The 12,268-nt window shown below is 37.5% G+C and overlaps 1 protein-coding gene across 1 annotated transcript in view; it reads left to right on the top strand.

Annotated features, from left to right (window-relative positions):
• RhoGAP102A (Rho GTPase activating protein at 102A) overlaps positions 1 to 12,268 on the top strand; it is a 280,795-nt gene that overhangs the window by 178,251 nt on the left and 90,276 nt on the right. The window contains exons 5-7 of the mRNA XM_017630466.1: positions 4,875 to 4,967; positions 5,167 to 5,333; positions 5,394 to 5,753. Coding sequence (XP_017485955.1) covers positions 4,875 to 4,967; positions 5,167 to 5,333; positions 5,394 to 5,753 — 620 coding nt within the window. The remainder of the gene's footprint in view (positions 1 to 4,874; positions 4,968 to 5,166; positions 5,334 to 5,393; positions 5,754 to 12,268) is intronic.

The following is a 12,268-nucleotide window of genomic DNA, read 5'->3' on the forward strand; positions in this document are numbered from 1 at the left end:
CTGATTCCATATATACACATTTGATGTTGCCTTTTTTTGCCTTTTTTAAGATGTTTGCCTTTTTTTTGCCTTTTTTAAGATATTTGCCTTTTTTTGCCTTTTCTACCTTTAGAAAAGTAATTATAGCATTTACAATTTTTTTTAAGATTAAAAAATATACACATTGCCCATGCGGCTTATAGAAGCGCAAATTGGTGTTGGAAAAATCCAAAGCCGTTTTCTCAGCTAACGAAGGCTNTTTTTTTAGCGTTCCTCACGCTCTGGGCACTTTTGGCACGTGTTGACACATTTTTGACACTTGTGAGAGAGTAACTTATTTTTACGCTCTAACTACCGGAGCAGCCCGGAAAGCTATTATCTTTTTTCCCCAAAACTTATGCTTATGAGCAGGGAACGGATTTTATGGAAGTTGCCTTTTTTTCTGCTAAAGAGATAGAGTATATTCGATTAAGAATGTCCACGATTTAGCTTTCCCTGATTCCATATATACACATTTGATGTTGCCTTTTTTTGCCTTTTTTAAGATGTTTGCCTTTTTTTTGCCTTTTTTAAGATATTTGCCTTTTTTTGCCTTTTCTACCTTTAGAAAAGTAATTATAGCATTTNATTTTTTTTTTAAGATTAAAAAATATACACATTGCCCATGCGGCTTATAGAAGCGCAAATTGGTGTTGGAAAAATCCAAAGCCGTTTTCTCAGCTAACGAAGGCTTGGAGACAATAAGGGGTGTTGATAGAATTATAAAGGGCGAGGAAAACGCCCTTATTCCTGATAATATGAACGTTTCAAACGTTCCATATTTAAATTGGGCTCCACTTGTATCAACTTACGTCGAGCGCACATTTAGTACATTCAAGGCTTTTCTTCGCGAAAATCGAATGAAAATGCTACCAGAAAACTTCAAAATGCATCTTGTGGTTCATTGTTACTACAACTATACAGATTAAAGTTTTATGAGTTAGAAACCCGAAAAGATAAAATAGTCAAAGATTCGAAGTACAAATTTTTCATATAATGAAACTAGTTCATAGTTTTTCTCTTTTTACTTGTAATATAAATGTATTTTTTGATTGTTCTTCGTATTTTCTGTCTTTTAGGTGCCTTATTTTGCTTTTTTTGCCTTTTCCTGCCTTTTTTGCTATTTTGTTTTGCCTTTTTTTGCCTTTTTTGCAACACCTAGTGCCTTTTCCTGCCTTTTTCGCTATTTTATTTTGCCTGTTCCAGCCTATTTCGTTATTTTATTTTGCCTTTTTTATAGGTTTTTAGGTCCTAAAAATCCGTTCCCTGCTTATGAGTAATATGCACTGAAACGTCTTCTCCTACGATTTATTCAAAGTGCATACAGACCACCTCTTATTGACAGCATCGATATTATTAGCTAAGTATTTTGAATTTACGACATCTGTGCACTCATGATGTATGCATTTCTTTATTTGATAAAATTTTGATTTGAATTAATAGTTTTCATTTGAATATAATTGAAATGCTAGATACTTTGTTATTAAGTACGCGGCGTATACCACTAATTCAGGGAATCTAAAAATCTTTACTAGTTTCAAAACACGTGTTTCACCTTAAATACTACGTAGTGAAATTATGACGAACGTAACTGGTGTAGGTGTGAAATTGCGGAAGCATGACAATGTTTTCTTCGTTGGCAATATCAGTCGCGAAATTACTGGTTTGAAGCTTCCTTTCTATAAAAAAGTATTGTCGAGATTGTTTCACGATATACGTGAGAAAAATAAGAGCGTAAAAGAAAGTGTGTCGGCCGCTGTGGTGTAAAGGTAAGCAGTGCGCGCTTCCACTCCGCAGCATCTGGGTTCAAACCGTGTTCAAAGTAACATCGCAAAAAAATATAGAAAAAAGGTTTTTTCTTAACAGCGGTCGTCCCTCGGCAGGCAATGGCAAATCTCCTAGTGTTTTTCTGCCATGAAAAACAGCTTCTCATAAAAATACAATCGCCGTTCGGAGTCGGCGTAAAACTGTAGGTCCCTCCGCTTTGTGTGACAACATCAAGGCGCACGCCACAAGTCGGAGGAGAAGCTCGGCCAAACACTAACAAATGTGTAAGCGCCAATCTATTATTATATTATTATTAAAGGAAAGTGTGTGCACGGCAGTGAATGAAATTTTTGTATTTTGGGCGAAGGCTCGAATCCCCACCCATCTTAAAGTGAAATGTGTGCCAAAGATAGTGCAACTATATGAGAAGTGGCGTAAATTCCAAAAATCTAAGTCCAGAACGACAACAACAGAAAAAAAAGTATCGGGAGAAGTTCATAAAAAATTTAGAAGACCTGTTCGACGTAGCCGCTTCATTCATTAGAATCAATTAAAATTGTAGACGACCGACAGTTTCTAATTTCGCAAAGAAATCATGGTCGTGAAGGTTGTATGATTGGCCCTGATAGAAAACTTTCACAAAAAGAAAAAAGGAAAGAGGTAACGGATTGAGAAGAAAGATAACAGAAAGATAAGAAACCTCCAAAACCAACAAGGTAAAACAAGGAAACGTTTACATACTGCTAAGGTCACTTGCCGTTTTTGTATGCTATGACAAAACTTTAGTTTTGGGATTCGTTTTGAAGGTCTGAGTGAATGTTCCCCCTGGAAACACCTAGTTCCTCTGAATGCTAGAAAAAATATGATATTAGCGTGGAAGTAGAGGATGCAGGTATAGAGCGGCATAAAGGTGGACGTTTCTGCACGCCTCCTCCTCCTCCCAGAGGTACAAAACAATGTAGTTCATCTAGACTGGCTGCTGTTTTAGATAAGATTAAAATTATTGACAGAAAGGCTGGTTACTTACTATCCACGGCAGTAGAAGCTTTCGGCCAAGATCCCAATGAGCTAATACTTAATCGTACTTCAATCAGGAAGCAACGTGGTCAATTGCGAGAGAAAGGGTTCTTGAGTATCGAGAACACTTTCAATTTCCTGAGCCAAGCCCTTTAACAATACATGGGGATGGAAAGTAGCTTCCTTCCGTGGGCGAAAATAGATTGAACAAAGCTATCATCTGGTATGGAAGACAGGAACTTGTAAAATGTAATTTAAAAAGGGAACATGTTCGTAATGACTACAAAGAGTTTTTAGAGTTAACTGCATTGTATATGAGTGCTGCGTGTAATCTGATTGTGCGTTCCCCTGAGCGATTCATGGCGGCAAATCGATGGCTAAAGCCCTATGTTGTATGACTAGATTGAGATTATTACTGCGAGTGTATTTAAATGCATGGTTTAAGGCTTCACTTGCAATCCAAGTCCCACATCACGACTTTTAATTTTTACGATCGATGTTTGATTATATGAGCATCAATTATAAAATTAGCGAGGCAGCCGTAATAAAATTTATCGGGCACCTGTGATATCTGGCGCCTAAATTAGCTGCGTGGTTTATTTTCGGCACAGCAGTTTCAATTTCAATTAAAAATAGGATGGGTGAAAGAATACTCATGTTCAAGAAGAATCACAACAACAACACGGGTATATCCAACAAGTCGTTAGTCACCCTGCAGGAAATGTATCTAACTATAAGCTAACTTTAAGTTCATTAGGATGGAACTAAAAGTCACTATTATCTGTATGTTTTCTTTGACGAAAGTTACCTCTGCATTTGACGTAACTAACTTGTACCTAACTACTTTTGGACATAAAATATCAAGAGGAAAAACAAAATATTTTTTCATATTTGTTTACATATTCTGCTGTAGGTGGTCCCATATTCGAACTCCGTCAGACATAACTTCAAAATAATAGTATGAAATTTCGATTTTCCTTTTATTTGTCCTCAATTCGAAAAAGTATTTGCGAAGTGCAGGATATTTAAATAGAAACGCGTTTAAAGAAAACTATTTCCTGCATTACTCCTACATTACTTGTCAGCTAGTTTCAACTTAGCTTTTTGTAGCTTACTACAAGTTATATATTTTATAGAAATCCCGAAAAAAAACTAACTACAAGTGGGTTATATTTCATCAATTGATATTTTTTTTGCAACGCATTAATTCATTAAACGCGATAGCAAAAGAGGAAATTTAGAGGAACCAAATTTTGGAGGATATGTTCAAAAACCCATAATAAAAAGTTTCTACCTCTATAAAGGGGTGTCTGTACGACCTGAAACATATATGTAACACTCGTGAATCGTGTTATGTAATAGAAATTTTAATAACAACAATATTACTCCACGAAATTTAAGCGTTACATATATGTAACACTAGCGTTTAAATAGTTAACAGAGAGAATTCCCAAACTCACACAAATCGATATTTGTTGGTGCAACTACAAAGACATAGTAGCTATCGATAGAATTCTAGTTCACAACTAGGTCCCTGTAGGGTCCCTAACATGTGTGTCTTTTGGCGTTTTCGTTTCTACATAAAATGTTGCCTTCTCATCGCCCTCTTCTTAGTGTTTATGCGTAGAGGGCAAAGAGAAGGTTACATTTTTCTGTAGAAAAGAAATCGGCATTTGTTAAACGTTTTACTATTAAACTATTTATTTTTGAAAAAAAGATACTGTACGTCCTTTTCTAATTTAGATCGCAAGCTCTATCAATTTATGTACATATAATAAGTTGAAACTTAATCCATTAAAACAAAATAAAATGCAAAATACCTATATACTATGTAGTTGATTTTTCGAAAACGGGAGACTTTAACGACTGCGCGGCCCGCTTTAATGTGTACCAAATGAGTTGCAATTTTTTGTGGTTATGTCTTAGATCAAAAGGAAAAAATATAGTGGCGTAACCAAAAAGAATGTTGAAAAAATGGTTCCCTTATACTCAACGGCCACCCTAATGTACATACATGTTTATATTATTTGAGCCTTTTCTTATTCTTGCATACGTCATTCCAACTGCGATAGATCACGATGGTAAATCGCAAAAACGACGGGTTCTACCCAAGAAGAAGGCAATAACGACAAGTTTCTTTGATATCAGTAAAAAAGAGGACCAAAGTGAGTATTTACACTGTGAAAAGAGTTAGCTAAATATATTTCTATCAACATAATGTTGGGTAACTAAAATCAAATAATGTAACTATAACCAAATCAAGTGTTAAGAGAAACATATTTATATGACGTAACTAAACTCTTTCCGCAGTGTACTTTTACATTTTGCTCTACTGTTTTATCCTTTGATTTGCAATAAAAACAGGTGGTGGTAGTGGTATATTCGGCAACTCTTTGGAATGTTGCTTGGTTAATGATAAGAAACGTGATAGTAATTTGAAGGCATCATCGGAACGCGGCTCTAGAAACTCTATAGCAGCACTTTTTCGCAGCGGTTGTGGCAGTGAATCTTCAAGCAAGCTGAATGAAAATGTAAGTAACAGTATAGTTGCAAATAATATAGTATTGTCTTTGGAACTTATATATATTAAGGTGCGTTCCTATGAAAGCCTGCCATCGAGTACTAGTTTTCTGGTGTCCCCACATAGAGGTGATAACCGCTCTGATAGCGGACGCGGTAAATCGAGTTCGGCTTACTTTGGCCCTCTCTCAAAGTCTACATCGATGCAAATGTCACAAAGTCAATCAGATATAAGGCGTCGAAGTCAAGACTTTGATTTACATGGTTTCAAGCTGCAAGATTCTACTGATTTTAAGGACCTACATGAAACAAACAACAATTCATTGCAAGTACCTTCATTCATAACGTCGTGTATAAGATATCTCGAAGAGCACGGTTTGAACAAGGTTGGATTATTTCGCGTGAGCACTTCCAAGAAGCGTGTTAAACAGGTAATTATAGTTTTTGGACACCCGAGCGCACTTTTGCAAAAGGGTATTATAACTTTGTTCTCATAACGGTTGTTTGCAACAGCCTAAAGGAATCGAGATAGATATAGACATACACATATATACCAATTACGCAGATTGAAAGGAGAAGCCGATTTAGCAATGTATGTCCGTCGGTCCATGTACACGATAACTCAAACAAAAATTTAGATATCTCAACGAAATTCGGTATAAAGGTTGCCCTTCATTCAAGGTAGGTTGGTATTAAAACGGGCGAAATCGGACAACGCTAACTACGCCCACCAACGGTATTTTTGAAAAAGGCAAACAATACGATATTTTCGTAAATACTGTATCCAAATTGTTGAAAGTTGGAAAGTGAAATAGAATTTCGGCTTAAAATAAGACAATTATCGGGCATGTGCTACAATTCGGTTTCTCCGAGAACGTGCTGACATGTGCTCAGTTTCACTTTTCCGTTTTCGTTTTTGAACATCAAATCGCAAAGATCTGGCATGTGCCAGAAATCAAAATCGGCATATTTTTTCCATTTTGAAAACGCGAAGCAACGGCTTTGAGAAATTAATAGAAAATTGCATAAAACAACAGAAATGTAAGTATGCATCCATGTATAAGAACATGGGGTGCAATACGCGGATATATACTAGTGTTTAATAAAACTTAAAGTGTTTGCATAAAATTGTTTGCAATTTGTTCCTGATATTTGTCGCTATAGTTTGAAGACTGACCACCAGGCTCATCATCGATTACTTCTTCAGCAAATACGTATCATCATCATTATGAAATCGACATATGTTATGAAAAGCACAGCATACATTAATAATTTTAACAACTTTCTGAGGGGTATATGGCAAAACGGTTTGCAAATATTTAAAACAACTTTTAAGCACTCCAATTTGTCTTTCAACTATGTTACGGGCCTGAGCATGTTGCAAATTAAATCTATGTTGCGATGTTCCAGCAGTTGGATTGCGATAGGATGTGAGCAAAAATTGTTCTAATGCATAGCCAGAGTCCCCAAGCAGCCAGGAGCTATGATCACCGCTTTCATAACTAGATAACAAAGACCGCTTTATACTGGATAAATTAAAAACAAAAGAATCATGGCTTGCTCCCGTATGGGACGCATCCCCAGCTTGTAGAACCATTTTATAATCACATACCTGCAAACATTCCAATGTTAATTTTGTATATAATTATTTAACTTACTCAGGGTATTGACGCTAAAATAACCTTTTCTATTTAAATGCAAATCTTCGTTGTCGCGGGGTTTTAGTAATTTGATGTGCGTCCCGTCGGCGCAGTCATTCACTCCAGGAATCGCAAATTTGTTTAAAAAATGTAACTTAGACTGGCGATCTTCATATTGCGTCATCCACTGTGGAGACTGCGTCCGTTCTAAAATATTTAACATCTCTTTTAAAATTTTTGACACTGTCGTCCTATCAAGTGCAATATAAGAACCCTTTTCGATGGATCGTTGGAACCCCCCTTCCACGAGACATCTCAACGTGGCTGCTAATTTCAGCCCAACAGGTATGGACGACGGCTTTATCAAAGACCTAGTATCGTAAATAACATTTTGGAAAAGCTTCTCTTTTTATCCTGTGGTGCGAAACAAAGCTACAAAGAGATGTCGTACGTTAATGTTGGGGAGACAGCTATGTATACACACTTACACAGATATCCAAAGTATTGTAGTGGTCTCTCAGAAGACGTTCCTCAACTCTCTCCTGACTCTTCCAGTTGGTTTGATGTTTTAAATAAGCAGAAAACGCTCAATTTAACGCAAATCTTCAATTCAAAATGAAATACAAGTGTCTGTTGTCTGACAATCACACCTCAAATTAATTCGTGCAATTTGCAATTTCGGTTTCGGAATGAAATCGCGTGATTTCCAGCACATGCCCGTACGAAATATTTTGAAAATGAGTGTGGCCCGGCTCACTTAAAAATAAATACTGTTTCTCAGTAGCCGCTTAACCCACCCCCACCAAACTCGGTATGAACATTACTTAGGGCCAAATTCACAGTGCGTAGTTAACTCAGAATCGGCAGTTAACTACAGATTTTTGTACTGAAAAACTTTAGTTAACTGTCGATTCCGAGTTAACTACGCACTGTGAATTTGGCCCTTAGAGTCTCACTACGAAATCTGATGAAAATTTTTGGAATCGGATAATAACCACGCATACCTCCCATATAACGGAAATTTACAGAAATACGAAAACTGCGATAAATCAGTAATTATTAAAGCTAACTAACTCGAAANTCTCAATGTGTAACAGGCTAACCTAATATTCGCGGCTTGCGTTTTGGTACGCATGCCGTCGAATTTGTTTTTTTGCGTCACCCGAAATTGACTTCCATGCGTTTGCATTTGATTTCATTGAGCGAAACGTCAAATCAAAATGTCACGCAGAACAAAAATTGGAAATTGAGTTAGCTTCATACGCACGCCGTTCAAATTCGGTTGATCTCATACAAGTTGCATGTGCATGAGAAATTTTTGACAATAAATTGGCGGCGTGCGTGAATATTAGGTTAGCCTGTATGTTTGGGATCAGTGATGGGCAAAATTGTATTTACTAAGTATTAAATACTAAGTACAAAAGAATTTAGGTATTTTGTGTTGTTGTAAATACCAAAGTACTATTTACTTAGGTATTTAGGAGCTGCTAAATACCCAAGTAAAAAATATTTAGGTATTTAGGAGCTATTAGATATTAAAGTAAGAAAAACTTGAGTATTTAGGAGCTGCTAGATACCGAAGTACAAAAGACGAAAGTATTTAGTAGGCGCTAAATTCTCTGGTCCAAAGTAGTCATGTACCTTGGGGATGCAAAATACTTTCACTGAAGTACCAAGGTATTTAGTCGATGGGTAAATACTTTCATACTAAATACTGTATAATTTAGGAGAAATTTAGAGAATTAACACCTCACCTTACACTCACCTCAACTTACTTTACCACAACTCAATTCATCTCTCCTCAAACCAACTCACCAAATACAAACTCACCACACCTCCCCTAAACTCACCACACCTTCTATTTCTACACCAAAATCCTACAAATCTTAACTCACCATAGTTGAACTCATCACACCCGTTCTCACCACACCTCACCTAAACTCACCACACCTCAATTTGAGAACTGTCTCGGGATTTGAGAGATTCTTCAGACTAAATCAGGATTTTCAAGACTATTTCGGGGGTTTCGGGACTATTTTGGGATTTTCGAACCTATTTTGTAATTCTTTAGGGATTTAGGGTTTGAGATTTTCGGGACTCTCGGAACTAATATCGGGATTTTCGAGACGACTTTCACAATATTTAGGGACTTTGGGAACTAGTTTTGAGACTTTCGGGATTCTCGAAATTAATAGCGGGATTTTCGGGAGAATTTCGAGATTCTCGGGATTTTTGGGACTCCTGGACTATTTTTGGATTTTTAGGACTAATTTCAAGTTTTTGGGACTTTCGGGACAGTTTCGGGATTTTTGGGACTTTCGGGATTCTCGAAATTAATAGCGGGATTTTCGGGAGAATTTCGAGATTCTCGGGATTTTTGGGACTCCTGGACTATTTTTGGATTTTTAGGACTAATTTCAAGTTTTTGGGACTTTCGGGACAGTTTCGGGATTTTTGGGACTTTCAAGATTCTCGGAACTAATATCGGGATTTTCGGGACTTTTGGCAGTATTTTGCAGTTCTCGGGAGTAATTCCGAAATTTTTGGGACTCAGGAACTATTTTTCCATTTTTGGGACTTATATCGGCCTTTGGGGACTATTTCCAGATTTTTGGGGATTATTTCGGATTTATGGGGTTTTCGGGATTCTCGGGAATAATTTCGGGACTGTTGGCACCTTCGGGGCTATTTAGGGATTTTTGGGACTAATTTCGGATTTTTGGGACTCTCGGGACTATTTCGGTATTATCGGGCGTAATTTAGGTATTTTTGGAACTTTCGGGACTTTTTCCAGATTTTTGGGACTAATTTAGGATTTTTGGGACTTTCGGGTCTATTTCGGGATTATCGGGAGTAATTTAGGTATTTTTGGGAATTTCGGGAGTTTCTTGGAATTTTTGGAAGTTTTAGGACTATTTCGGGATTCTTGGAACTAATTTCGGGACTTTGGGGATTATTTAGAAATTTTTGGAACTCAATTCGGATTTTTGGGACTGCCGGGATTATTTTGAGATTTTCGAGACTACTATGGAGCTTTTGGGACTTCCGGGATTCCTGGGACTAGTTTGGGAATTTTGGGACTTTCTGAAGTAGTTTCGAAAGTCTTAAGGTTCCTATATTAGTCCCAAATTCCCAAATGGTCCCGAAAGTCTCAAAAATCAAAAAATAGTCCCGAAAGTCCCAAAAATCCGAAATTATTCCCACAAATCCCTAAACGGCCTCAAATGTCCCAAAACACTAAAATTAGGCCCAAAAACAAAGATACTCCCGGGAGTCCACAAAAATCCTAAGGTAGTCTCGAAAATCCCGGAATTAATCCCGAGAATCCCGAAATTCCCAAAATTAGTTCCGAGACTCTCAAAATAGACCCGAAAGTCCCGAAATTAGTCAATATAAGCCCGAAATAGTCCTTACAGTCCCAAAAATCTCGAAATTACTCCCGACAAACGCGAAATAGACCCGAAAAGCTCCAAAAGTCCAAAATAAGTCCCAAAAATCTGGAAATAGTCTCGAAAGTCCCAAAAATACCTAAATTACTCCCGATAATCCGGAAATAGTTCCGATAGTCCCAAAAATCCTTAAATGGCCCCGAAAGTCCCAACAGTTCCGAAATTAGTTCCGAGAATCCCGAAATAGTCCCGAAAGTTCCAAAAATCCGAAATAAGGCCCAAAATTCCCAAAAATGGAGGAATAGTCCCAAATGTTCCAAAAATCCGAAATTAATCCAAAAATCCCGAAATACTCCTGAAAACCCCGAAACGGTCTCGAAAGTCTCAAAATTCCAAAAAAAAGTCCCAAAAAAATCGATATACTCCCGAAAGCCCAAAAGGTCCCGAATTAAGTCCCAAAAATCGCAAAATGAGTTCGGCGAATTACGAAATAGTCCCGAAAATACCAAAAATCTTGAAATAGTGCCGAAAGTCCGAAAGTTCCTAAATTAGTTCTAAAAATCCCGAAATAGTCCCGAATGCCAAAAATTCCGAAATACTCCCGTAATTCCCAAAAATCCCGAAATAGACCCGAATGTTCCAAAAATCCAAAATAAGTCCCAAAAATCTGGAAATAGTGTCGAAAGTCCCAAAAGTCCCGAAATTACTCCCGATAATCTCGAAATAGACCCGACAGTTCCAAAAATCCTAAATTAGTCCCAAAAATCTGGAAATAGTCCCGAAAGTCCCAAAAATACCTAAATTACTCCCGATAATCCCGAAATGGTTCCGAGAGTCCCAAAAATCCGAAATTAGTCCGAAAAATCCCTAAATAGCCCCGAAGGTCCCAACAGTCCCGAAGTTTTTCTCGAGAATCCCGAAAACCCCGTAAATCCGAAATAAGCCCCAAAAATCTGGAAATAGTCCCCAAAGGCCGATATAAGTACCAAAAATCGAAAAATAGTCCCGGAGTCCCAAAAATTTCGAAATTACTCCCGAGAATTGCAAAATACTGCTGAAAGTCCCAAAAGTCCCGAGAATACTGATATTAGTTCCGAGAATCCTGAAAGTCCCAAAAATCTCGAAACAGTCCCCAAAGTCCCAAAAACTTGCAATTAGTCCTAAAAATCCAAAAATGGTGCACGAGTCCCAAAAATCCCGAAACTAGTTTTCAAAATCCCTAAATCGTCGTCTCGAAAATCCCGATATTAGTTCCGAGAATCCCGAAAATCTCAAACAAAGATTCCGGGAATCCCTAAAGAATTACGAAATAGCTTCGAAAATCCCGAAATGTTCCCGAAAACCCCGAAATAGTCTTGAAAGTGCTGATTTAGTCTGAAGAATCTCTCAAATCCCGAAACAGTTCCCAAATTGAGGTGTGGTGAGTTTAGGTGACGTGTGGTGAGTTTGTATGTGGTGAGTTGATTTGAGGAGAGGTGAAGTGAGTTGTGGTAAAGTAGGTTGAGGTGAGTGTAAGGTGAGGTGTTAATTCTCTAAATTTCTCCTAAATTATACAGTATTTAGTTTGAAAGTATTTACCCATCGACTAAATACCTTGGTACTTTAGTGAAAGTATTTTGCTTCCCCAAGGTACCTGAGTACTTCGGACCATAGTATTTAGCGCCTGCTAAATACTTTAATTTTTTGTACTTTGGTATCTAGCAGCTCCTAAATGCTCAAGTTTTTCTTACTTTAATATCTAGTAGCTCCTAAATACCTAAATATTTTTTACTTGGGTATTTCTTCTTCTTCTTTTTTGGCGCTGTAACCGCCTAAGCGATTTTGGCCGAGTTCAGCAAAGCACGCCAGTCGTTTCTCCTCTGTGCCAACTGACGCCAATTGGAAACGCCAAGTGAAGCCAAGTCCTTCTCCACCTGA

This window comes from Rhagoletis zephyria, unplaced genomic scaffold, assembly GCF_001687245.7.
Source record: "Rhagoletis zephyria isolate East Lansing unplaced genomic scaffold, Rhagoletis_zephyria_1.1 Rzeph_scaffold_00089, whole genome shotgun sequence".
Lineage (NCBI taxonomy): Eukaryota > Metazoa > Arthropoda > Insecta > Diptera > Tephritidae > Rhagoletis > Rhagoletis zephyria.